We start from the raw sequence: 26,382 nt of genomic DNA, 5'->3' as shown, positions 1-26,382 counted from the left end.
AATGAGGCTTCAGTTTTTCACTAAATGAGTAAACACATGAGAGTACAATATGAAAAGAATAACTTAAATGTATTAAACATATATTACCTAAAACCCCGAATACAAAGCTCAAAATCTCAAAAAACAAACTGGTAAATAAAACCCTAAATCTCATAAGATACTCACAAAATAGGTATAAAATACTCTTCATAATCACCACGAAACTCTCACCAAAACTCATATATGACATCTTGTCGTCCTCAAAAAAAATCATTGCCGATTGGCATACCAAAAACAGGGATGCAATGACCACTTTAAATAGGCTTAAATTAGAGTTCTAATTATACTAAAATATTCTTAGAATAATCAGAGCACAACTGGGAAAAGAAAGTGAAATTTAACTAAGAGAAAAATACGAAACACATCCTATGCTCATTTTGAGTTTGAGGTATTCAAAGTTTGAATCATTTGAGATTGTTTCTATGAATTTGAATATAAAGTTTAAATTTGGACATATTTGAATAGTTAAATTTTGGATAATTTCATAATTAACTCCAAAATTTTAATTTTTTAATATGATATATGTATTTTAAAATTTTTATTTTGATATATAAAATTTCATTTTGATCCATTCATCAATGTGGAGATAATTTAAATATCAAAATAGATATCTATTTTGAAAGTATAGCTTTAACTTTTATAATCGAATTAAATCATATCAATTTACACCTTTATTATTGTAATAACTAAAATTAAGTTTTTTAAAAAAAATCAAATAATTTAACTCTTGTTCTTCAAATTTCACAAACAAATGTCTGAAAATAAATATTTTATTTTCAATTTGGGATATACACAAACTTTTACAAATTATTTATCTACACTACACTTCAATTTTTGCTTTATATATTCAAACACAAACTTTTACATGAAAGTATTAACAATGCACTGTCCCATAAAGTAAGAATTGAAGTGCACATACTAAAAAACGAAATTTACGATATTGTTGAAAGGAACAACTCGTAAAACTCGAAAAGTTTCACTTTTTACCCAAAATCAGAACTTAATTTTTCAAACTATCCCACAAAGAAGAACATTTTCTTCTTGCAAATCCAACCTTCCTTTTCTCCAAATCATAAACCACTTCAAAACCTTGTTGTTGGTAATTCCCAAGTGTAGCCCCTGGCCCACCACTCAATTCCTCTTCATCACCACCGTTCATCAACATCAAACATCCTACATTCCTCTTTTTCCTTCCTCCATCACTACCGTCGACGAACTCGTAAAAGTAATTCTTCCTAGGCAGTACCACACTGGATCTGTTCCCCGCGAAATGCAACTTAATCGCAGGTACTTTGGCAGCTACTACCTTGTTATAAAAATAACACGGACTCAACCCGGTTGATTCTTCGACCGTGTTTGCTCGCTTGTAAAACCGGCTAACTCGGTGATCGAACTCAGTCACCACCGAGTCGTATAAACTCGCTGGTAACATAGTGAAAGTTGTACCTGAATCCACAACCATTCCTCCACTTCCTCTTCTATCAACCCTTTTTAAATTCTCCGGTGCCGGGATATTCCTTTTTCCGACGGAGATTCCTTCTAATCCAACGGAATAAAAGTAAGGATGTTTAGGATTAGAAAGCATATCGGTATAAACGAATTCAACGAGTTCGTTACCGAACTGATTTTCTTTATCCTCGTACCGACCGAGAATGAGTGGACTCGGTCGCCTGACTCTGTTAGAATCAAACGAGTGAGAAACTAAACAGTATGAGAATCTATTACCGAGTTGCGGCGACACGGAGGAAAGCTGAGCCGGTAAAGACAACCGGCCGAACCCAAACCCAGCTACACCGACTGGTTCACCCAACGTGGTGTGAGAACAGCCGAAAGTGAAATTTTGAACCGAAAGTGAGTTCGGGAGAGTTAACGAGTCTTTATAAAGCCGGCCAATTAAACTGCCGTCGCCGTACGCATAGTAAAACGGTGGACAAGGAAAAGAATTACATTCCGACATTTCGATAGAATCAAGTGGACACCGTGCGATGGCACAAAGGTCGGAAGAATGAAGAGAAGAATGAGCGGCGGAGCAAGCGGAGGATTTGCATGGTACGGCGGTAGCAGATGAAGAAAGATTAAGCGGAGAAGAAAGCGGCGGCGTTTTCGATTCACATAAAATACATTCAAATGGTGAACAAGGAAGCCAAACGAGATCACTACCAGTATCAAGATAAAGTGAAATAGTTGAAGAAGAAGGTGAACCAAGAGTAAACGAAAGCGTATAATCACTACCAGGTGAAAGAGGGACTGACACTTGTTTGTGACGGTGGTGATGATGCTGGCGGAACCGAGTTGCTGAACGAGTTGAGGTGGTTTTAAGCAAGTGGTGTGGAGTGATGAATTGGGTTTTTGATAATGAATGAGTTAATGGAATCCACACCATTCCTGACGTTGAAACCATAAGCCACCATGTTGAAATTAACAGCCAATATAGCAAGCAAAGTGGAGTTACCATTACCACCATGACTTAAAAACAGAGCAAAAACAGAGTACTTTTATGCTTTGGATTTTGAATTTTAAGTCATAAGTGAAAGGTGGTGTTTATAAATGATGGTGAGTGGGGGAAGATGAGAGAAGGAAGGTTCTTGTTTGTTGGTGGGTATGGTGGGGGATTATGTGGGAAAGGTATTATTTTCTTCTTCATTTCAATGCAGCTTTTAAGCCCCGAGGGGGGGTTTAAACGAAAGCTGGCCATTGTTAAGTAATAATGATACCTTGGGCTGCACATTAGAATTGAATTCAACTTTCAAGTATATTTTGGTCAAATTATGGTTTTAGTCCCTGTATTTTTTTTATCGTTATTAGGATATTTACTGCCTACAGCATTAACTAAGCCCCTTGAGTCCTTATATTTTAATTTGTTATAATTTCCTTCTCTTGCTTTAATAGCCTCACATTAGTTTTTTTTTGGTATTTTTCATATCCATTTTGTTGTCCATATTAAAGATTTGTGGTTGTCACTCCCAATAATGTTATCTCAAAGTTTCGAACATACGTCTTTTCTTTGGAAGTACAATGTACCTTACAACTAGACGTAATACTTGTTGGTTTATGTCACATTTGTTAGTCTTAACTATTAGTAGAAAAAATACAAAAGGTAAACTACACCTAAAGTCACTAAAACTATTCGTAAGTTTAAGTTTTAGCCACTCAACTTTGAAAAGTTATAAATGACCATTAAATTATTCAAAAAATTTCAATTAAGTCATTAAATTATTAAAATCATCTTTATATGACCTTCTCTGTTTGCACTGCTTGCATCAATCGAAAGCTTTTTTTCCCTCATCTTTTAAAGTTTAGTTTTGTTCATGGAACAATCTTGAATGTCACGAATTTACGAATCAAAATCTGAACAGTTTTTTTCCCAATCTCCAGCACTAACTATTAGATCGACTTGAAGCTCGTTGGCAATACTTTAAAAAGAAAAAATAGACTTAATAATCTAACGACTTAAATGAAACCTTTCAAATAGTTTAGTGACTATTTTGTAACTTTTTAAAGTTTAGTGACTTTGAGTATAATTTATCTACATACAAAATAGTACAGTTGAGTATTATTAAAGGACCACAATCAGCATTTGACCAAAAGTTTTCTATTAAAATTCTTTGGCTGTTATTGAAATTTTTACTTTGAGCTGTTACGTCTGAGTTGATTGATGGTCCATTAAAGTTTCTTACACATGGGAACTTTAAATTTCAAAATTCTATAGAATTGAAAAATAAATAAATTTTGAATACTTTCATGATTATGATTATATATTAGATTATACAATACTTATATAAAAATTTAAATAAAAAATAAATAATTGGTTGAAATAATAGAATTGAAATTATATTAACAAGTGTTAGGTGTTATAGTAAGTTACATTATATTTTAACAAAAAATATAAGTTTGAATATTAAAGACACATTATTAAGAGAAACAATTATAATTACTCGAAAGAATTAATTTTCATAAATTGTAAAACAAACATAAAAAAAACCTCCGTTATGTTAAAGAAAAATACTATATGTCAAAAATAAAGCTGATGGTGCAGGGTCTACTAAGTTGAGTCGTTCGACAGTAGGGGGAGTGTTGCGGATTATAAAGGGAGCTATGCTATGGAGGCCTGGGCGGTGACCTTATACAACATATCATGTCATTGTTACTCAATTGGAAAGTCTGTTCAAGCACATCAACCGGGAAGCCAACAAAGTGGCGGATGCAATAGCAAAGATGGGGCTAGGACTTGCATTTGAGACAACTTTCTCTGAACAATCCCTTCTCGATGTGATTAGTCTCCTTAGGGAAATAATTGTACAAAACAGTAATGCCACGTCATTAATATCCATTTTCCAATAGTTGTCACATGAGCATTTTCATTCGGAAGAAAATCAAATCCAAATGAAAATCCTGAAATTCAGGATGAAATTGTTGATGTGGCATTAAACTATTGGAAATAAATAATCCCTATTTCATACAATCTTTTCTCAATCTTCTTAGGGCTAATTTTGGAACTGTCTAGAGATTATAATTTTTTGTTTTTAAGGTTGTTTTAAGCTTTCATCTTTTTACCAAAAAATAATATTTTTTTATAGATTTTATATAAACATATAAAAAGATAGAAATACCCTACATTAACAATTATTATATTGTAAAAGAACAGATTTTTAATCATTTCTCAAGTGAGTAAGTGTTCATTAATTTGTGGCAATAACTCAATCAAATATTTAAAGGTAAGTTACGTCAAAGGTCACTAAACTATGAATATGTTTACATTTTGATCAATTAACTTCAAAATGTTACGAAATGGTCATTGAACTATTTAAATTTTTTTATCTAAGTTACAAGATTATTAAGTTTTTTCTAAAAAAAAAAAAAGTTCAGCTAACAAGTTCCAAGTAACAATTCGATGATTGGTACGGTGGATTAATACCCATCAGCGAGTTAAAGAACATACCTTAGAATCCAAGTCAATTTAACGGTCAATGTTGGAGATCAAAGAAGAAAGTTTTTTAGATTTTGATTCACAGATTTGTGATATTCAAAGTTGTTTCATAAAAAAAACTGAATTGTATAAGAGAAGGGGAACGAGAGCTTTCGATTAGTGCAGGTGATGGGAACAAAGAAGCTGATACAACACCGCTTTTAAAAATCCAGTGACTTAAATGAAAACTTTCGAATAGTTCAGTGGTTATTGTCGTAACCATTTTTTTTGAAAAAAGGGGAATCGACTTAGATTTTTGGAAATGAAAACGAATAGAGGAGTCGCCACCAATCTTTTTTGATGAGGCGTGATCGGATCACCTTAAATTAATCATTTTAATAAAAGTTAAGATTTACTAAAACGATAATTTTTGGTCTACGAAAATCAGAAAATGAGTTCGGAGTCGGTTACGCACGAGGAAGGATTAGCACTCTCGTCGCCCAAAATTGGTACCTAGTTGATTAATTAGTGTCTTAGTGTCGAAAATTTGAAAACTTGAAAGAATTTAAAATCGATCCTCTTTGTAAAGAAAATGCTCAAATGTTAAAGACCTTCTCGTCTCACAATATAAAATGTCACATCCAGTAAGTTAGGACACGACATCTTGAATTTTCGAGAGCGAGCTTGCCTTTTATATAAAAATTCGTGTATTTTAAAAGGTTATTCAGTTAGTTAAGGTGAACGAGGAAAATCGAAACCCAGTAAGTTAGGGCACGTTTCATCGAATTTTCGAACACCGAATATTGTCTTTACTTGCAAAAATCTTATTTCGAGGTAACAAAATGCCATACCCGGTAAGTTATTGCACAACACCTCGTATCTCCAAGAATAAGTATTTTTTAAAACTCATGTCGCATTTAAAAAAGTATTCCGTTATTTAGGTTAAATGAGAAAAATCGAAACCCAGTAAGTTAGGGCACGATTGTCTCGAATTACCAAATACGGAATATTACTTTTATGAAAGAATTATTATTGGGTTGGATATAATGATAATAGTAATAATATTAAAGTAAAGTAAATAGTAATACTATATATAAATATATATATATATATATATGTATATAATAGAAATACACACTACTATATAATAATAATAAATATAGAAATACAAAAGCAAATATAATAAAAATATTAAATTAAAGTAATAAAAACAATACTATATATAAATATATACATAAAATATACACTAATATATAATAATAATAGTAATAGCAAAAATAATGAAAATATGAGTAATATTAATAATATATTAGAATACAAAAGTAAAGTAATAACAATAGGGTGATAATAATAATAATAATAATACAAACAGTAATACATATATATATATATATAATAATAGTAGTCGAAATAAAAGATAATAAAAGTAACAATAATGATAGTAATAATATAAATAAATATGGAGAGGGTATATGTAATATAATAATATATACATGAGAAATAATAATAATAATATAAATAATAGTAAAAATAATAAAATAAAAAAATAAAACAAAGCTCTCAACTCTCTCTCTTTCCCATTTCGCCATGGTTAGGTCAATACCAGTAGCCGAGCCAAGGCCAGTCCATGATCTTTTTGCATTGTCATGGCCACCGATGCGATGTGGCGAATTTAAAAATGTATTATTTTTGTTTTTTATATCTAAATATATGTATACTATTTTTGAAAGAAAAGAAAAAAAATGTTTATATGTACAAAAAAGTGAAAATAAAAGGAAAAATAAATAAAAACCTTAAGCGTTTGAATCTTTTCTTCTTCAATACTCGCTTTTTATTTGATTTGCTTGCAAACTTTTTGCTTTTACATTCTTCTCTTTTTTTTTAATCAAAAAAACCTTTCAAAAATATAATTCTTTCCTCCTCTCCCTTTTTTACAATGGACTTTTGGTTTTGCTTTTATAGCCATCTTACATACATTTCTTATCATTCTATGACTCTTCTCCATTTGATGGTGTAGGTGCAAGTGGGAGATAAGGTGGTGGAGTAGGTACAAGTGGGAGGCAAGGTGGTGGAGTAGGTACAAGTGGGAGGCAAGGTGGCTAGGGTTTTGTCTTTTTTTCTTTTAAAAAAAATAAGTTTAGGTTGTATTGGGCTAGGGTTTTTATTATTTGGGCTTAATTTTGGGTCTGATTTTATAATTGGGTTTGTGAATTGGGTAGGATTTAAGTTTGCTTTTAATTTGTTGGGCCGGGCAAATTTGGGCCTCTACAGTTATTTTGTAACTTTTTGAAGTTAAATGACTAAAACGTAAATTTACTAATAATTTAGTGGTATTCAGAGTAATTTATCCAATATTTAAATATAGTATAGGGAGATGGAAATATGTCAGACGTATCATTTTCCTATAATTTAATGTATGTTAAGTGTACGTGTAGTGTTGGGCTTAATTTGGTGTATCATAAAAGATTAAATGAAAGGTTTGAATGCATTTGACACCTTTGAGTAAAAGGCAAAATTGTAGTCTTATTTTTAACTCATATTCTAAATTTAACATTGTCATGTCTCCAAATAATGCAAGATAATGATGTAATTTAATGACTGAAAAAGGGTTTTTTCAATTTGGTCCCAATCACTTCATTATTGTAACTTCTTATATGATAAAATGTTATGCATTTATTTTTGGTCAATTCTTTTGAAGAGGGTCGTGTTAATGAATAATGGGGAGGTTGAATTTCATATCAAAATGAAATAATGCATGGAACTTCTTAATACCCTACCTATATCTAATTTATAAAAAATTAAATTATGACATTAATTGATAATAGTGTTAATAAATTCATGGAAATATACATGATCACTTTAATGTTGGTAGTTAATAATTTATCAAATTGGATCTATTAATAAAATCGTGAAATTGGAATGATTAAATCTTAAAATTTGAAATAGTAAAAGGACTAAAACCATAATTAGACATTTTCTTATTTATCTTGCTAACACTGGCATGTCTTTTATTTTTGCGACGCACTTATACTAAAATCATTGGTAAACTTTCAAAAATAATTATCATTTACTTCATACATAAAATGTGTCGTAAATTATTGATTTTGAAAAAAAAAATCAAGAAAAGTATAGGAGGTATGATGATATTGATAAGTAAAATTCGAAACTGAATTTAATTATCATTTTGATACTCAATTATCACATTGAGTCCCGATAAAATTTAGAGAGTTAGGTTGGAAATCTGAGCAAAGGTAAAGCTCTTCCACTAATGGTGACACCAGAAGATTGACAAGCTCTCTTTAAAACGACAAAATTTTATATTAGTAAATGGTATAATTACACTTTAGTCTCTAAAGATGAAAATTTTGATTTAATCTTTTAAAGAATTAAAAAGATATAAACTATTACAAAATATATAATTTAATTTCGCCGTTGCCCCTTTCTTCAACCATTGTCTTCTTCATCTAATGAAACTCGAATCTAAAACTTAATTTAAAAAGCATCAAATTTGATAACTCGAAGCCTCAAAACCTTAGCATGTCAATAGGGACCTACCCTGGACAATAATTGTATTTTGGTGGATAAAAACAAAAGAAAAGAAGGGTTTCTTTTAGAAGCTATTGTGTTAAAAGGAAACCAAATGAATGATTTGTTGTGATGGATTTTCTACTATTGAAATAAGTCAAGTAATCCATTATGTGGACATGAGAGAACATGGAAGGCTTGATCCTCTATGTAGCTTTAGTTTGTGAAATTTAGGCAAGGAGGGAGGGACCCTTTGGACCAACCATCTCTTTTATTTTCTTATGGCTAACTTTTATAATGAAGTTTGGGACTATACTTTGTCATATACTTTATGACTTCGAAACATAGTTCATGTATTTGTTCCACTACCATTGAATCCATCCATCTATACGTGTCCCCCCAATTAATTATACAATTATGATTTTGAAAGATTTAAGATTTTGAGTTTAAATCCCATAAGATTTAAGTTTTGAAAATCTTAAAATTAAAATTTTACAACATTTATTTTTTTAAATTTTCATTTTAAATCATGTCATACAAAATTTTACATCTTATAGGTTATTGGAAGGACCTCACTGAATGTAATTAGAATGTTTTAAATTTCAGGGATCAATTTAAAATAAAGTTATAGGTTGGGGATGTATGAGAAAATTAACTAATAATGATGAATGAAAATTCTAATTCAAAGCAAAAGGTTAAATGACTTTAAAAACATGTTGACCATAAATTCATCATTTTTAGGGTCTATTGGTCTAAGATAATGAACCAAATGGGAGCCATCATATAATATAAAAATACAAGGAAGAAAAAATTGACCTGTCACCGGTCCATCATCATCACCTATAGTCTTTTGGCTAAAGACACGTAACTGATGTGAGCTGGCGGTTTTTAGCCTGTTCTGCATGCCGACGTGGCAGTCTGGGTCCAAAAGGATCCGGTTCCTTGTAATGGCAGACACAAATTTTGTTGCTCAGTTTAATAATTTTTTTTGTTTTCATTTTCTTTGGCTTGCAACAAACCGGGAATGCCCGAGCCGACCGGTTTTTTTAAACTAAATGAAAACTATGAACATATTTGAGAGGTCCTCTATTATGGTCCTCTAGTTTTATTACGTTTTTCGTCTTGTTTTTGCCATTTTGCAGCAAAATGTTGGGTGGTGAAAGAGATGATGCAGTTGTTGGAAGTAGAGAGCAAAGGAAGAAGAAAAAATGGTGGAAGCAAGGGGTGGCTTGGAGGGAAAAAAATGAATTGAGGAAGAAGATGATGAACAGTAATAGGGGTTAAAAAAAGTCAAATTTGATGACATATATTATTATGACGACAGTGACTAAATTGCAAATTTTTTTATTTGGGTAACCAAAATGAAAGTGTCTAAAAAGTTGTGTGACCAATTAGGTAGTTTACCCTTTTTTAACTAAATAAAAACTGCTAATATACTCGAGAGGTCCTTCTATTATAGGGATATAATCAAATTAGTCATTCTATTATTAAATAAATTAAATTAATTTATTTACTATTAAAAGAATCAAATAATGCCAAATTGAATAGATTTAACATTTGCTATTTAAAAAATATAATATCTTGTTTAATGAGTTAATATTTTTAAAATTTTTATAGTTTTGTAAATAAAGTCTTTTGTTTGAAATTGAACTACAATTGAACAGTAATTTTCAAGATATTTTTATACAATAAATAATAACTATGTTACAATTTGGACTTATTTGATTCCTTTTAATAGTATAGAGGCTAAATTGATTCATTTAGCAATAGAGAGATTAATTTGATTTGGTCCCTATAATTCAGGGACATCCTAGCTATTTTAACCAAATCAAAGTCTATTTAAACTTAAACCGGAAGTATTAATGCTTTTCTTCAAACTGATATCTTAATTGACTTAACGACAAAAAAGACTTTTGACAATTTTGAAACCTATTTAAAGATATATGTAATTTCAACATAAAAAAAAAAAAAAAAACAGCTTGAAAATGATATGTTAATTCTCAGCCATGCCTTTTTCAAAACCATGGGTGCCATACTTTGAGGAAGAACTAGTTGGTGCCTTTAACATCATATTCAACTAAGTCCCTTTCGAGATGTATTGCAAAAGCCAGTTGCTTTGGGTCACCATGCATCACAAAAAATGATTTGTGTGATTCTATTTTTCTCTATATATTAGGTAGTTTTGTCCATAGCTTTTTCCAAATATCAATCTATATCTAAATTAATTTATAGACTAATTTTGTTATCATAAGTAAACCGGACACATAAAAAAAAAACTTTTTTTCCCATCAAGAAAAGTTTATTTTAATGCCTTTTAGTTTATTCGATTCAATGTTTGATACGTCAAACAAAATCAAAGACTTTAACATATCATTTTCAACTAACATAATTTTTAACTGTATTAATAATTTAGACTAAGAAAGAACATTAATTATAGTAAGAGGATGAAATTATACGAAATTAACCAAATTAAGTAAGTACAAGTATTATAACCACAATTTGACCAATCCAAAATGTACCATTTGATGCAAATGGTTGCCGGTCGCCAACCCATGCATGCATGTAAACAAACAAAGCAGTCTATTCTATATATATATATAATATATATATATATGTAGCTGTATAATTGCTTAATCCACAGCCTCATAAATCAAAAGAAACCTGAAAATGATTTATTGTTTGTCAGCCATGCCTTTTACAAAATCATGGGTGCCACTGTCATACTTTGAGGGAAGAAATAGGCGGTGCCATTAACATCATTCTCAAGTCTCAACCAAGTCTTTTTCGACTGCGCACCAGATTAGATAAATTATATATATAAAAAAACAAATTTAAATGATACACCTAATTTATTTTTCATTATAATAATGATAAAAAATCGATCTCGAGTAGTCTAAGAATAAATATAAAAGTTTGATGTTGTGACACAATTAAAATTAAAAAAAAATTATATATAAATTTCTAGGGGATGATATGGTTGAACATGTCTGGTAATCGGTTCGTATTTCAATTGGTACAACAGCCAAATCAACAAAAATTAAATAAATAATTAAAAATTCATAAAAAAATTATTAAATAGATTCAACCTGTTCAACTTTCGCTTTTTGTCCTGATTTTCAATTTTTACCTATTTCAAGTAATTTCCAAGTCAATCTATTCAATATATTTGTTCAGACAATTATATCGATATTCTCAACCCATTTGATTCTTTTATTAAAATTCTTCGTGTGTCACATTTGAAATAATAATTATATAACAAAAATAAATGATGTTATAATAGATTTGAATTTAATAGCAAAATTTTAATAGTACTAACAACTGAAGTTACATTTTAAATCTAAAAAATAAAGTACCTAAATTTTAAAAATAAAAATAGAGACTAAAATTTAAATATATGATAAATATAAAGACTTGAAACATATTTTAACTTTGTTATTTTACTTCTTTTATAAGAATTATAATTGTTTAGGACTCGACACGAACGTAAATGGAAGACATAGCCGCTATATATAGGCATGATATGGCTAAAGAGTTTTGAGTTATTTTGGTTTCGATTTCTTTTAAATTTGGGTTTTAATTTTATTGATCATAAATATCAAAATTATATATAAATTTTAATGTAATGCTTGGTGCAATACCTTAATTTTGATTTTTATTAATAGTATAGATGATATTTTAATTTTGATTTAATTCTCAAAAGAACTAACCTTATTGTTAGCGTGATACTATTTTATATTTATTTAACAATTATATTTAATAAATGTGAAAATTAACTTAATTTATTTCTTCTTAAAATATGTGCCATTGGATTAAAATTAAAATTTCATACAAATTAATGGCACGAAATCAAAATTTATTTATTATATTGCATAAAAATTAAAATTCATAAATAATTTCAAGATTTAACTTTCAATATATACTTTTGGAATTGAAATTCTTTTGGGTTTGAAATTTCTTGAGTTTGGGATATTAGGCCCAATTATTTTAGATTAATTTAACATTTGCTTAAGTATCGTAATAACGGTATCAAGTCGAATATCTATAAATTTAGTAATATCCCAAATTTAAATATGTAAATTTAGTTTACAAATTTGAATAGAGCCGGAATATGATAATGTGTTGTTAGTTGAATCTCTTTTGGTTGGTAATGCTATCAGTAGTAAAATGGTAGAAATACGGTTGATTCATGAAATATTACACGCTAAGAATGAGAAATTCAAGTACATCATATACCGAGATCTCAGAATAAAGTTACAAATTACATGACTAAAATTTCACCTGACTTACTAGTTTACGGCAGTGAAAGACATTTTGCTAAAAAGATTAAAAAAACCAAATGAGAGAACCAATTTTAAAATTTTTAAAATTTTGTAAAGTTGTAATTAATTAATTATTAAATTAATTATTAAATCAATTAAAAACGAAAATTGATAAATTGATGGATTAGAATAGGGTGATAATTAAGAGCAAAGCACCTTGCGGTCTGAAGTAAAACCACTTTCAGCTCATGAACTCACTTTTCCCCAAAACCCTAATTCCCTCCACTTCCCTTAGCTCCTCAACTCGTTTGACTTTGACCCTCAACTCACTGCGTCACTTCAAAGTACACTTACCTCGACTCATGAGTTCCGACTCTTCCTATCGTCTCTTCCAACTCAAACTCGACCCGCTCACCGGAAACTCGGAATGGGTCGTCATCGAAGACAATGACGATCTCCCTGATTGTTCCAAGGAACCACTTTTAGCTACGACGTCGTATCTCGACATGCTCAACGACTCTTGCCGGAACAAAGCCTTCCGTTCAGCCATTGAAAGAACTGTGACCAAACCTTGCCACGTGCTCGACATCGGGTAATAATTGCTCAATTTTTTTAAATTTATTTGATCTTTCATAAAATGATTTTTAATAGGGTAATGTTAATTCATATTGCCATAAAGTTTAATTTTTTAAGTTCAGGTGAACTTTAATATGCACATAGAACTTTGATTCGATGTAATTATGTAAATAAAAGTTTAATTTTGATTCAATTGTATACATAAAGTTTTGATTTTGATTAATTATATGCAAAAATTCAATAAATTTAGTATACACTTGTATAAAATTAAAGTTCATTGAATTCGAGTTTATGTGTAGTTTTGATATTAATGAAGTTGGAATGATTATATATTGAATTGGCCATTGAAGATATTTTGCAGTGCTGGAACTGGGTTGTTGTCGATGATGGCTGCACGAGCGATGGGATTAAATGGGACTGTAACAGCGTGCGAATCTTATCTTCCAATGGCGAAGTTGATGAGGAAAGTTTTACATCGAAACAGTATGGGGAAAGCCATCAGTCTTATTAATAAACGTTCTGATGAACTCGAAGTCGGTGTTGATATTCCTTCTCGTGCCGATGTCCTCGTGAGTATATCATTTGGTTTTGTTTTAATCGATTGTTTGCTAATGTTGTTAGTGATTGTTATCCGAAAATGTAAGTGCAGGTTAGTGAGATTTTGGACTCGGAGTTATTGGGGGAAGGGCTAATTCCGACTCTACAACATGCACACGATAAGCTCTTGGTGGAAAACCCGCTAACGGTGCCGTTCCGAGCTGTTACTTATGGCCAGGTCTTCATCTAAAGGACTTGAGCTGTTAATCTATTACATGGTTTGGAGGGTCTTAGAATCTTAATTCTTTTAATTTTGTCTTGTTTCCAGCTGGTTGAAAGTACATACCTGTGGAAGCTACACGATTTATCCGGTATTGAAGCAAAAGTATCGGATGGTATTCATCTTGTTCCTACAGGCTCAGATAGTATTATATATGTCAAATCACGACAGTATCCGATGCATTGTGATGCTATCAGGGAAGAAATAAAACCGGTAATCTCATTAATTCGTCTACCGTTTTATAGACTTTCAAGAAAGTCCTTGCAATTTAATTCCTACTTAATTTAGAACTATTCCAGCTCTCAGAACCCTTCAAAATATTTGAATTTGACTTTTGGAAACGGCCAGAAAGCAATGGAGAAACCAAGGTGCAGGTCCAGGTGATTGATGACGGTAACATTCATGCCGTAGTTTCATGGTAAATATATTCATGGCTGCACTTTTGTGTCAGAAATTTTTGCTTTACGGAACTTCGATAAATTGTGTGTGTTTGTTTTGCAGGTGGGTTCTTCAACTTGATCGTGAAGGAATGGTTTTTTATTCTACTGCCCCTAGATGGATAAATTCACCGGCTAATATAGGTTAGTTGGGTCTATAATAGAAACTATTCTATGAGTTTATGGCCTCAATTGCTTTCTGATGCTTCATTAGGATATCGGGATTGGTGTGACCATTGGAAGCAGTGTGTTTGGTTCTTTCGAGGGAAAGGTATGTCCGTGTCCCGGGGAGAAGAAGTTCTTTTGGAAGCTACTCATACAGAGACTAGTGTTTCATATAATCTCAATGTCCAAGTCCCTAAAACTGATACAAGGCAGCATGATCACAACATTCGGGATTTTCAGCTGTTATTGTCTCCGGAAAGAATTGCAATTTATGGAGACAGTAAATGGCGATCATCTGTGTTGGCAGCAGTGAGAAATGCCGTAAGCTCTTCTCACGCTCTCTGTTTTTGAGCGAGTGTTTACATCACCTGACTCTATTATTTGCAGTTGCAGGGAAGAGTTAACCCGTTATGTGTTGTTGTTGATGATAGCATTTTCTTAACACTTCTTGCTGCAAATCTTTCAAAAACGTCTCATGTACTATCATTGTTTCCGGGGTTGAGAGAAAAAGGTGCCCAATATTTGGAAAATGTTGTTAAGGCAAACGGTTTCTCTATGGACCGTGTAGAAGTACCTGAAAAAAGGAAACCTTGTTTGACATTGCACGATACTCATGGGAAAAAGGTAATTCTTTTCCCGCTTTACCTTTCACTCACATCACATGCTCCTCGTATACGGCTCTGATTTTGTGTATTTAATGTCACTCGACTTTTCATTTGTCCTCTGAAACACTTTTTTTGGTAATGAGATTTTAATGTTAGAATACTCTCATATACGGTATTCAAACAAATTATTATTACGCTTTCTTTCACAGGTTGATATGTTGATTGGAGAACCGTATTATTATGCAAATGAAGGGATGCTTCCATGGCAGAACCTGCGGTTTTGGTACGTTCTTTTCTAAACAGTTTCAATAGTGCAACTTGTTTAAAGATCATTCTGTTTTGTTTCACAATTTAGCTTTAGCCTAAGGATGGCCAAGTCATTTATAGTCTCCCATCATAATTTAGCTGCTTTTCGTTATAAGTTTGTCAATGAGCTCGTTTATAGAATTTCAATCATCTGTTTTTAACCTTTTGGCTCGGGTTTAGGAAGGACCGTACCTTGCTCGACCCCATCCTTTCAGAAGATGCGTTGATAATGCCTTGTAAAGGAATCCTAAAGGCTTGTGCTATGTCTCTCCCTGTAAGTTCATACTTTCTACTCTGTCACCGAGAAAAGGAATAAAGAAAACACTAGACGGAACTTCTCGTCTTATTTACGATTTGTACATGTATTTTCGTGACTACTTATCCAGGATCTTTGGAGCAGTCGCTGTTGCTTAGGTGATGTCGAAGGCTTTGACCACTCTATAGTAAACACCACCCTAGGTGCATGCGGTGAATTACCGGCGCCGAAAGAGGGTCCCTTTCTTCCTTTCTCTATATGGCAATGTGGTGAAATTAAGGTAAGTGATGCATACGAAATTTGTTTTCAACAATGACAATGGATACTAATCCAACTGCATTGAATGTTTTAGGAGCTAAGTGAGATATTTACCATCTTAGAATTCGATTGCTCGAAACCTATAAGTTCATGTCACGGAACAGCACAGGTACACCTTTTCAAACCAACCTATATAAAAAAAAGAGTAAACTATTAGTAAATTTCTTTTCTGATTACCCAACTATTTGAATTTTTTCTTTTTCTGGTCGTCAGCCGTTAAATTACTAACAGAAAGATGACGTGGTAACTTTTAAATTTGGCATAATAGCAACTTTAACTCTCAATACATTGTTTCAATTTAGTTTTGATTCTAAAAAAAATTAACCATCAACATTTATATATTGTGAAAATTGGTTTTTTTGTAGTTTTCTTTGAGATCCTTTCACCTGAAAAGCTAAAAAAATATAAAATTTATCAGCTAAATTTGATTGAAAATATACTAAAAATGGGAACACCAAAAAAATACAAAAAAAAAATCAAATTAAACAATGTATGCATATCGAGGGCTAAAGTTGCCATTATGCCAAATGTAAAAGTTATGCCATCTTCTCATTAGCCATTTAACGGCTAGTGACAAAAAAATTTAAATAATTGGTGACCATTTTATAACTTCTCATTATCGGGTAACCAAAAAAGAAACTTACCAATAGTTGAGTGACGGCGAATGTAATTTACCCGAAGCCTACACAAGTACAAAAACTATGATGATGATGTTATTATATCCTTTTCTCATAGGTTAAATTCATTGAAGGTGGTACATGCCATGGATTTGTTCTATGGGTGGATTGGATTATGGATACAGATAATTCTATTGTAATATCAACTGGACCAGGTACCGTTTGTATTCTTATATCTTGACCCTTACTTGAAAAGTATAATATATGTCGCATGGGATGACATTTTTGTATATCATAAATGATCAAACTTTTTGCATGTTGGTTCAGAGCATAGATATTGGAAGCAAGGGGTTAAGCTTTTGAGCAAGCCAGTTGCAGTTGGAATTAATGGATGTAATAGCAATAGTGAATATGGTTCAACCATAGTGGAAGCCTTATTCGAGCCATCAAGTAGTGAACTTATCCTTAAGCATGCTTTTTTGTGACACTTATATCATTTGGTTTGTTGGTTTTTTGGGTTAAATTTTGCTATTAGTTTTTGTATCTTACGTTAAGTTGTGAATTTAATTATGTATAATTTGGTTTTTGTATTTTTGAATTTTAAAATTTTAGTACAATCAAAAAGTTTTAAATTCATTAAGTTAAAATTTGTCATTTCCAAAATTTGATACTAAAACATATTATCACATTTAATGCCATATAAAACTTGCTATTTTCATATATTACTCATAAAAAGTTGAATTTGATTGATGTCAAAATACTCACAATTTTAGACATTGTACAAGGTTTATAGAAAATTTTAACTAAATGAATTTAACTATTAATGTTTGGATCAAGATTGAAATTCAAATATTAAGGATGAAAATTAATCAATGGTCAAATTATAGGGATTAAATTCATAACTTACAAAGTATAGAGATTAATAGTAAAATTTAACTTTTTTCCCCATAATTTGTGGCAAAAAATTATAATAGTTGTAAGTGAATTCAAGAAAATGCAATATTTAAATTAGATTAGACCAATTGGACCGAGAATCAATGAAGGAGAGAGGTTTTGAACTGCTTTAACCGAGAATCAATATCGGTCAATTAAATTTTTTAATAAACCATTTGAATGCAAAAAGGAATGGCAAACTACTTATCTTCCTAGCACTATTACTCCAAAGATAAAAGAATTATAAAAAGAATCCAGTTGAATCCCATGAATCTACTTATAGACTAGACATTTCAATTTTAACTCAAATTAGGAAAAAAATAAGTCATACATATGTTCCAACCTATATGCATTGTCTCTAAAATATAGTTTTGAGGTAAATATGAAAGGAATTTTATTGAACAAGCAGAAAATTACACCAAATAACCAGTGCTTATTATCAATGATACAATGTAATATAAATTGAAAATTTTGGTACCTCCATGTCAAGCATTGCAAGCAAAAATTAGTAAGGAGGTAAACCAGTATAGGTTTCAAAGTTCAAAAACAAAAAAAGAAGTGAAATCAGACTCTGTGTGCTATCTGGGGTATTATCAACTCCTCATAATCATCCACAGCAACCTGGTTCAGAAAATTTTCAAGATTTGTCAAACGCGCTTTTATTACCATTCATTAAAGATGATTTTGGATTAAGACAATTGGGAAGAGTAATTCGTTGTAGTATACCTCGTATCTTTCGCCGTGATAAGTGTACTCCACGTGCAATTGCTTAGGTTCTCCGGGGCAAGGATCGCAGAAGCCCATGATACCTGACTTCTTTACACCATCATGAAGCTGTAACAAGAGGATAAACAACCAAGGTTATGCTGATGGGAATTTTATAGTAAAAGTATTATGGAGACCCTTGTACTAGATAGTCAAATTGCATTTTTCCTCCTTTACTAGAAAAATAGGCAAATTAGCCCTTGTACGTTAAATCAAAGCACAAACTGGTCCTTTCTGTTAAAGATTTCAATCCATTTCTGCCAACATGTCTTGTATCAGACAGTTACATGTAGAGAGGGTAAAATGCAATTCGACTTATAGTACAAAGGCCTCTATAGTGCTTTCACCGATTTCTATCATAAGCACTTCTAGCAATATATGTACATATGTGTGTGCATGCGCGATATGTTGCAAACAAGCAGGATTCGAATTAACAAACCTTAAGTTGCCCTGAATCATTAACGAGGAAGTTAAGAGGTAATGTTACATCCAACACTTGTGAGGCTAACTCATCGTTTGTTTCTCTCAGCTCATCTCCTTTCTTTAAAGCTTTATGATTTCCGTAAATTGCTTTGGTAATAACGAGTCCACCTATTTCTTGTTGCTTATTTCTTTTCCTATTGGCTACGTTCTCTAACAACTGCTGAGCTTTTGCAGCTGCTTTTCTTGCCTCTTGAACCTTTACAAAAATCAAGTAAAATTCACCCTTAACCATTTTTTTTTTGGAACAAGACTAAGCTGGCTTATAAAAGTAGTGCACAAGCTGAAAATATTTAATCTCGTTATTATTAAAAGTTATATGCGCAACACTCCCTAATAAGAAATCAAGAAATATATTCATCAAAGCATGACTGATGTATGGTAAAGGACTATACAGGTTTGCATCTCAGTTTTCATTCATGTGAGAAACACTGACCAACGAAAATACACATAATTAGAAAGAAGTTACATCAGAAATATACGGCAGCATAACATTTTTAGCCTGGAGGTCATATCCCCAAATCTGTGTGTCGACACAAGTGTCAGATAGAAGTACTTCATGAAAAATGAAAAGTCCAACCAACGTAATTTCTAGCATCTTAAGAAACGTAATGAAAAGGCCAAAAATGAAACTAAAACTTCATGAATACCTAAAGCATTTGAGTAAACATACCTGGGTTGCAGTCCTTTCCATATTCTCTAATGCCTTCTGCTTTTCCCTCTTAAGGTAATACGGTTTAAACACAAATTTCTGCAAATGTATATATAACAATAGTTATCTAATAGCATTAAATATTTTTTTTTCAGAAGGCAGAAAATCTAGAAGCAATAGGTCGAAACTATAAGGAGAAGCGTAAGTGATTACCTTGAGTATAAAGTAAATTGATGTTGGAACTACTAATGCCCCAGTAGCTAAAACAGGATTCAAATCCCTGGAAAGCAAAATCTGCATATAACAAACATAACGAACACATTGAATTGTAGGATAACTAATTCAGAATTGTAATCAAAACAAGAGACCAATCTCCATTAACAAAATCCCAACAGGAAACATTAAGTTTCTGTATTCTTCCTTGCATTAAGTCTACGAACTTTTTTTTGTTTAAATCATGCTTTACATACAAAGCACATTGCTAAAATGCTACCACACTTCACTACTCGGATCTTACACTTCAATATATCCCAAGGATATATGATTCGAGTATATACCATTCAATAGAACCATGTAGAAAGTTCAAGTCATATACACTTGCAATGGTATCTTTTGATTTCTACTAAAATGTTGACAATTTGACAAAGCTTTCTAAATAATATCATAAAATTTAACATCAATCTGCTGCAACTTTAAAGCATTTCATTTCAGATAAGTGAAAATCATACAAGGATAGAAAATTCTATCCTATGAAATTCTACAAAAGCACAACTTCACATTCTGGATCCTATTACGGCGAAACTCAGCACTAAAAGAAATAAGTACAACACATTCAAGTTCATGATACAAAATGAGAAATGACTCAAATAAAATCCCCTTTTGAAACACGTCAAAGGACAAGAATATTCTTACAGGGATAAGTAACTTTTGGCCTCCACGGTGCAGCTCAAATCTCCAAAAGATACCCTGTCAACAAACAAAATGTTTAAAGATCTTGTTGGTTAACTCCTATATAACAATATCATCATAAATATAAAGCAAGTCCATTTAGTTTATGGTTTTGCCATTTGCTTTGTCAAATAAAAATTTTTGAAAAAAGGGACAAATAGAAAAAGGGGAAAATAAATACCAGCCAAATGGAATCTTAAAAAGCCGTGATGACACAACAGGTGCCAACAAAATAAAATCCTTTGATTGGTTGCAGGTACGCAACATTTTTTCATAGCCATATTCATAAGTAGGATACAAAATATGTCATTATAATTTGAGCAATCCCTTTGCGGTAAGACAGATGCAATTACCCGAATTCCAATTGTATACAACATGCGAACAGTGCTAAAATCAGACACTTTCCTCCCACCACCAACTTCAACCTCAAGAGCAGCGCTGGAGAAAAAAATCAGCAACAAGTGCAGAGCCTTAAGCTTAGCAGTTATGATCAAATGCTTTGTAAATTTGCTTAACAAATAATGATAATCGAATTGATCACTTGGACTATAATTGAAGTTATGCCTCAGCAACTTCTCTGAATTTCTGGACAAATTATGAGAAAATGAATGAGCGTATATATGCTCGCAACTATGCATTTCAATTGTTTTAGACCAGCTCCTTGACAAATATTTGTGATACTTCTCATAGTGAGATGCATCCCTTTTGAATTTTTTTTAATTTTACAAGTAGCTATATAACCATATATCAAGAAGTCCCAAGGTAAAGCGAGGATTGTTTGTTCAGCTTTAGGACAGTATTGTGCAATAGATGACAATGCAAAAAAGGTTATTTTCTTTCGCTGAGTATTCTCTTCAATTATGGTATTGCGATACATTTTATGCATTGACTCATAGTCCAGATCATGCAGTACACTTATATGGAAACCTGATAAACAGTTTGGAAGAATCAAGTCACACTGACATAATGGAACTGCAATAGATAATCTTAAAAGAAAGAAAGGCAAAAGAAACTCATTTGTCACCATAAACAGCATAAACAAATACTAATTTGTCACCATCAATTACCATATCGGTTACGCTAACATACCTTCCAATTCTGCCTGCAATACGACCATGAGATTTTGAGGAAAAACGACGAGTATAACGAGCTGATATGCCAAAAGAATTTGTGCCAAACTGCAGTTCTTAACATGAACAAAAATATTAAAAAGAAATATAACAGGGATCATGTTGGCAGAAATAAATAAATAAACAAAAACAACTAGGATCATACACCAGTGGGATTTTTCTGGGTTAGTTATTCTGCCATAAATTCGGTAATCTAGATAGTGAACATAGACTTGCCTTCACTTCTCCAGCAGCAGACGTATTTTGGTCTTTCTTTTGCCATCCAACCCCAATAGATGACTGCGGACCAAGTAAAAGCTCTATCTGTAGAAATGGTGAAGACCAAAAACAAATTGAAAGAGCTTAGAATCCTCAGACAGATCAGCAATAATTAAGACTTAGCATTTCATAGCATCTCAGCTGAAAATGACAAAAAGTAGCTTACATTTCCACTTGCTGTATCAGAAAGTTGACGAGTCCATACATTGGACAGATTAATCGAGCCATCATGAAAAGACTTAGCAATACCCAGTGTCGCAGTTGAGTGTAAAGATAACTGACTGAAAAGAAAAGGAGACAATGAAGATACCGAGCAAAACTACAAACTAAGTAGACAAACAATTAAAACCCGAATTCCCTACCGTGTCATTTGCACCCCTATTAGACTACCTAAACCAACCGATCCCATAAACTCGATAGTAGAACCAGAAGCAATCTGATGCCTAAACACAGCCGAAGCAGCTCCAGCACCGGAATTCTCTTCAACTCCCAAATTTCCGCTTAATGAAAGAGCACTACTTTTTGATAATTGAGATTGAACTGCACTAGACATAGCCATTCTAAAACACAAAACAAAATTACACAACATGCTATATCAATGCAACAATCAATCAATCAAAATTAAGGAACCAAAACAAAAAATAAAAGGGCAAATACCCTTACCCTCTCATAATACCATCACCATCTAGAAACTCAGGCAATGACAAATTGGCAACTATTGAACCCTTGGGTAGAAAAAGAGCCGACATCTTTTGTTGTTCCTTCATTCTTTTTAGCTTCTCAAGCTGTTCTTTAATCTCTTCTACTTTGTTCAACTTTGGGCCAAGTTCTAATCCAGAATTCAATCCTTCCATACCATAAATATCGTATATTTGTCTCTTGTTTTCATCAGATAAGATTTCGTATGCTTCACAGATTCTTTGGAAATTCTCTGTAGCAATTTCCTTCATCTATACATATAAAACATATATATATAAAATAAAATCTCATGTAAAACATCGAATTGAAGAGTAAAAAGAAACATAATTTTCCCCTTTTTTTTCTTTAATACTTACATGAGGAGCTTGGTATTTGTCAGGATGGTAAACTTGAGCCCATTGACGATAAGCTCTACGGATTTCTTCATCGGAGGCTTCCGGTGATAGGTGTAACAGTGCGTACAGTTCTCTGTTCGGAGGTCCGGTGCCGTCGTCTTCTTTCATCGTCTTGATTTTCTAGGAGAAATCAAAGAAATTGCTTCTTCTTTTTTGGGGTTTTAGGGGTTTTTGGATATTACATTGTTTGGTAACTGTTAAATTTCAGCTACTATATACTAAGTGTTTCAAAGGCCCAAAAGCCCATATCTTTGGTTTAATAAACCAGTTTAATCTCAAACTCGACTCAAGTTGGACTCAATTTTGAGTTTAGTACTTAACTCGAGCTCAATCAAATGTTTATTTTCAGCTCAAGATATAATCAGGTCACTTGAGCTTAATTAAGTTCTTTTATCAATTTTTACACTCAAACTTGAACTTGATTAAGTTTATATGTTATCATGCTCGAACTGAACTTGATAATTAAGCTTAGAATTAATAATATATATATCAAGGACAATGAATTGATTATAATAATATAAAAATATTTAAAATATATATTATAAATGTAAAGTTTGATAAGGATTGTCAGTCGTTTAAGTCTAGTCTTATTAAGCTTAAATTCTATTTAATTAATAGCTTGATTTGCTCGAGATCAGCTTAATAATTACTAAATTGAGTTTAAGCTTTTTTTGACAGTTAAAAACTGTTAAAACCGGGGTAATTGACGAAATAATCAAATAGTTACGTATGGCGTGCCATGTGTACATCATGCTAATGTATAATGATTAGTTTTTAACCATATAAATGGAGTGACTTGTTAATAAAATAACTAATTTACTCTTTGATTTAATGTACAATGACTAATTTATCCTTTTTTCAATATATGAGTAAAATACAATTTGACTTTTTGTATAATGTTAGGATATTATCTTTTAGGAATATATAATTATATAATATATCTTTCCATATATTTAAAAATATATTTAAGAATATATTCAAGCTTGGCCCTGGGGGTCGTTTGGAGGTGCAACCGCCCAAGGTTGAAAAATGTTCAAAATATTGTTTTCCAGTTTTTAAGGGGCCGAAATTTTAATTTTTTTTTTTAGCTTTTAGGGGCCAAAATTTTTTTTACCAACTTTTAAAGGACCTAAAATTTTTTTTTCCAACTTTTAAGGAACCTAAAATCCCATTTTATTGTGTTGCCTAGGGTCCAAAAAATGTCAAAAACTGTTTTGAATATATTATATAGCTTTCCTATTCCTAAAAGAGAATATCCTATGATAATATCCTAATAGATAAGCTTATTATGATTGTGATTGAATTTAAGGAAAATTATAATATTGATGATTATGATTGTTATTTAGTTTATTAATTTCATATAAAATTTGAAAAATACAATAGACACATCAAAATCATATATAAAATATATTGATATATTTAGTTCATTAAATAGGAAGATAATGCATTTCAACGCACTCAAATTCACATCTTCCTACATTGGCAACAATATCCATGCTAGTCGAGCTAAGACTCCATTAACAACAAATACGTGATTTAATCTATTTATAAGTAAAAAATTCATATATATATATTTTCAAAATTAAAATATTATTATTTTTAAAACAAGTTTTAAATATTTAATATCTATTTAAATTAAAATATAATTTAAAAGTTAATTTGATAGCAATTAAAATTATTTTTATGATTTTATAGGTAAAAAGAAGTATTGTATAAAAATAAAAATAAATAGATAAAAATATGTAAGAGATAATTTTGTCTCAAAGGTATGTGAGAAATTACCAACAAGTGTTGGAGAGAATATGGATTCAAATCTTGAAGACCATATTGCTAGCAGCAGGGGCGAAACCAAAAAAATCTCTTGAGGGCTGAAATTAAATTGTAATTTTTATAATAGGAAAAATGCAATTCCTCCACTTTAATAGACAATATATTTATAATTTTTAAATAATTAAATTAAATTTTTATATTTTTAGGGAGGTTAAAGTATAATTTTATATTTACTAATTTAAATTTTTAAAAATTTTAAAGGACCATATGAAAAAAAATTATTTTAGGGGAGATCGGGCCCTGCTAGCCCCTTAAATTCGCTTAACTTGACTAAGAGAGATAGTTATAAATCTTAAATATAGACAGTAAAATGAACATATTAATCTTTGTTTATACAAAACATATTTTAAATATATGTCTTATGTATCCAATAAACTATGAGATGAAGCCTAAGCATATAATTTCATTATAGGTAAATGAAAGTTGTCATTTGCTTACTTTATATTTTTGGTTGACATTCCATTATTATAATATGCTATAATGCTAACATAATTACAATAATTTATCTACAAACAAGTATCATAAATGAGGCATTTTTATTTACAATTTTGTATTTAACTCTACTTGTTTATTCACTTTTCAATATTATAAAATTAAATTATTGGAACTAACTTCCTCTTGAGTTTTGACCTATTAGTTTCTTTTTATAAAAATAGTTAATCGATCAATAGTTTGTTTTTTTGAGTATTTTGGACAGGCTGAATCTACTTAAAAATGGGTTTGGATTTGAAATTTTTTTGGAATTTAATCTCGACCCGACTTGACCTATGGACATCTCCAGTGGTGACGTGACATTCTAACATTATGCCATGTCATCACCTAAATTTTTTAAAAAAAAATTTGAGAAATGTTATCAAGTTTCAGGGCCAAGTTAAAAAAATTGTCAATTTTAGAGATTAAATGTTGCATTATCACTTTTGACGAATATTAAATGGCTACCAGCCCTAAAGTAAAGGACCTCCTGAATAATTATTCCAAAAGGGAAAAAAAAGCCAACTAAAGTAATCCATCATTTGTTTGTGGTTACCACATTTGGGTCTCCCAAAAATGGTAAAATCCTCTTATAGATCTTAAAATTTTACAAAATTACTTGATAATATAAAAGTTAATCTTTTAAAAATTTATAATTCATATTTTACCCCAACTGTAATTGTCTAGCTAACACCTATTTTCTTCCATCTCTCTCAAAAGACTCCAAAACAGAGCATATATTTCTTAACATTTTAATTGGTTCAATTATCCAAATTGTCCCCATATTTCATTAGTCCACGAGGCTTCATTTAATAGCAGCACTACCCAAACTCCACCTCATCTTATCATCTTCCACCCATAGTTTCACCTCTTTTGGCTTCATCTTCCCTTTTGCACTCAAGCTTTGCTCTGGTTTCAGGATCGTTCATCGGCTTTACATCGACGTGGTGCATGCATTCTGGCTCTTCTTTCAGTTGAATTAGATAGTTGACCAG

At 31.3% G+C, this 26,382-nt stretch overlaps 3 protein-coding genes across 5 annotated transcripts; 1 reads left to right on the top strand and 2 right to left on the bottom strand.

Moving 5' to 3' along the window:
• Positions 1-793: 793 nt before the first annotated feature.
• On the bottom strand, positions 794-2,737 carry LOC108480159 (probable aspartyl protease At4g16563). Its single transcript, XM_017783056.2, has one exon. It carries the CDS (start codon positions 2,501-2,503, stop codon positions 1,040-1,042), a length of 1,464 nt encoding a protein of 487 aa, XP_017638545.1. The 5' UTR covers positions 2,504-2,737; the 3' UTR covers positions 794-1,039.
• A 10,176-nt stretch (positions 2,738-12,913) lies between these two features.
• Positions 12,914-17,473, top strand: LOC108480956 (protein arginine N-methyltransferase 1.6). Of its 3 annotated transcripts, none has more exons than XM_017784113.2 (14): positions 12,914-13,321; positions 13,667-13,874; positions 13,955-14,080; positions 14,171-14,335; positions 14,422-14,540; positions 14,624-14,703; positions 14,774-15,045; positions 15,112-15,348; positions 15,539-15,612; positions 15,816-15,909; positions 16,022-16,171; positions 16,244-16,318; positions 16,945-17,041; positions 17,154-17,473. In XM_017784113.2, exons 1-14 carry the CDS (start codon positions 12,978-12,980, stop codon positions 17,309-17,311), a joined length of 2,199 nt encoding a protein of 732 aa, XP_017639602.1. In that variant the 5' UTR covers positions 12,914-12,977; the 3' UTR covers positions 17,312-17,473. The 3 variants fall into 3 exon arrangements, with proteins under 3 accessions (XP_017639602.1, XP_052881888.1, XP_017639603.1); XM_053025928.1 differs by having other exon boundaries at positions 16,961-17,041; positions 17,154-17,349; XM_017784114.2 differs by having other exon boundaries at positions 13,186-13,321; positions 13,656-13,874.
• A 655-nt stretch (positions 17,474-18,128) lies between these two features.
• LOC108480318 (chaperone protein dnaJ 13) lies at positions 18,129-23,326 on the bottom strand. The gene is made up of 13 exons (XM_017783267.2): positions 23,048-23,326; positions 22,656-22,942; positions 22,355-22,552; positions 22,159-22,273; positions 21,951-22,037; positions 21,694-21,782; positions 20,958-21,042; positions 20,569-20,622; positions 19,870-19,950; positions 19,678-19,755; positions 18,964-19,203; positions 18,486-18,593; positions 18,129-18,380 (listed from the first exon to the last, which is right to left on the bottom strand). Exons 1-13 carry the CDS (start codon positions 23,192-23,194, stop codon positions 18,324-18,326), a joined length of 1,626 nt encoding a protein of 541 aa, XP_017638756.1. The 5' UTR covers positions 23,195-23,326; the 3' UTR covers positions 18,129-18,323.
• Between the last annotated feature and the right edge of the window lie 3,056 nt (positions 23,327-26,382).

Source organism: Gossypium arboreum, chromosome 1 (assembly GCF_025698485.1).
Source record: "Gossypium arboreum isolate Shixiya-1 chromosome 1, ASM2569848v2, whole genome shotgun sequence".
NCBI lineage: Eukaryota > Viridiplantae > Streptophyta > Magnoliopsida > Malvales > Malvaceae > Gossypium > Gossypium arboreum.
The sequence above is the reverse complement of the archived record's forward strand: the minus strand, read 5'-3'. Positions and strand labels throughout refer to the sequence as shown.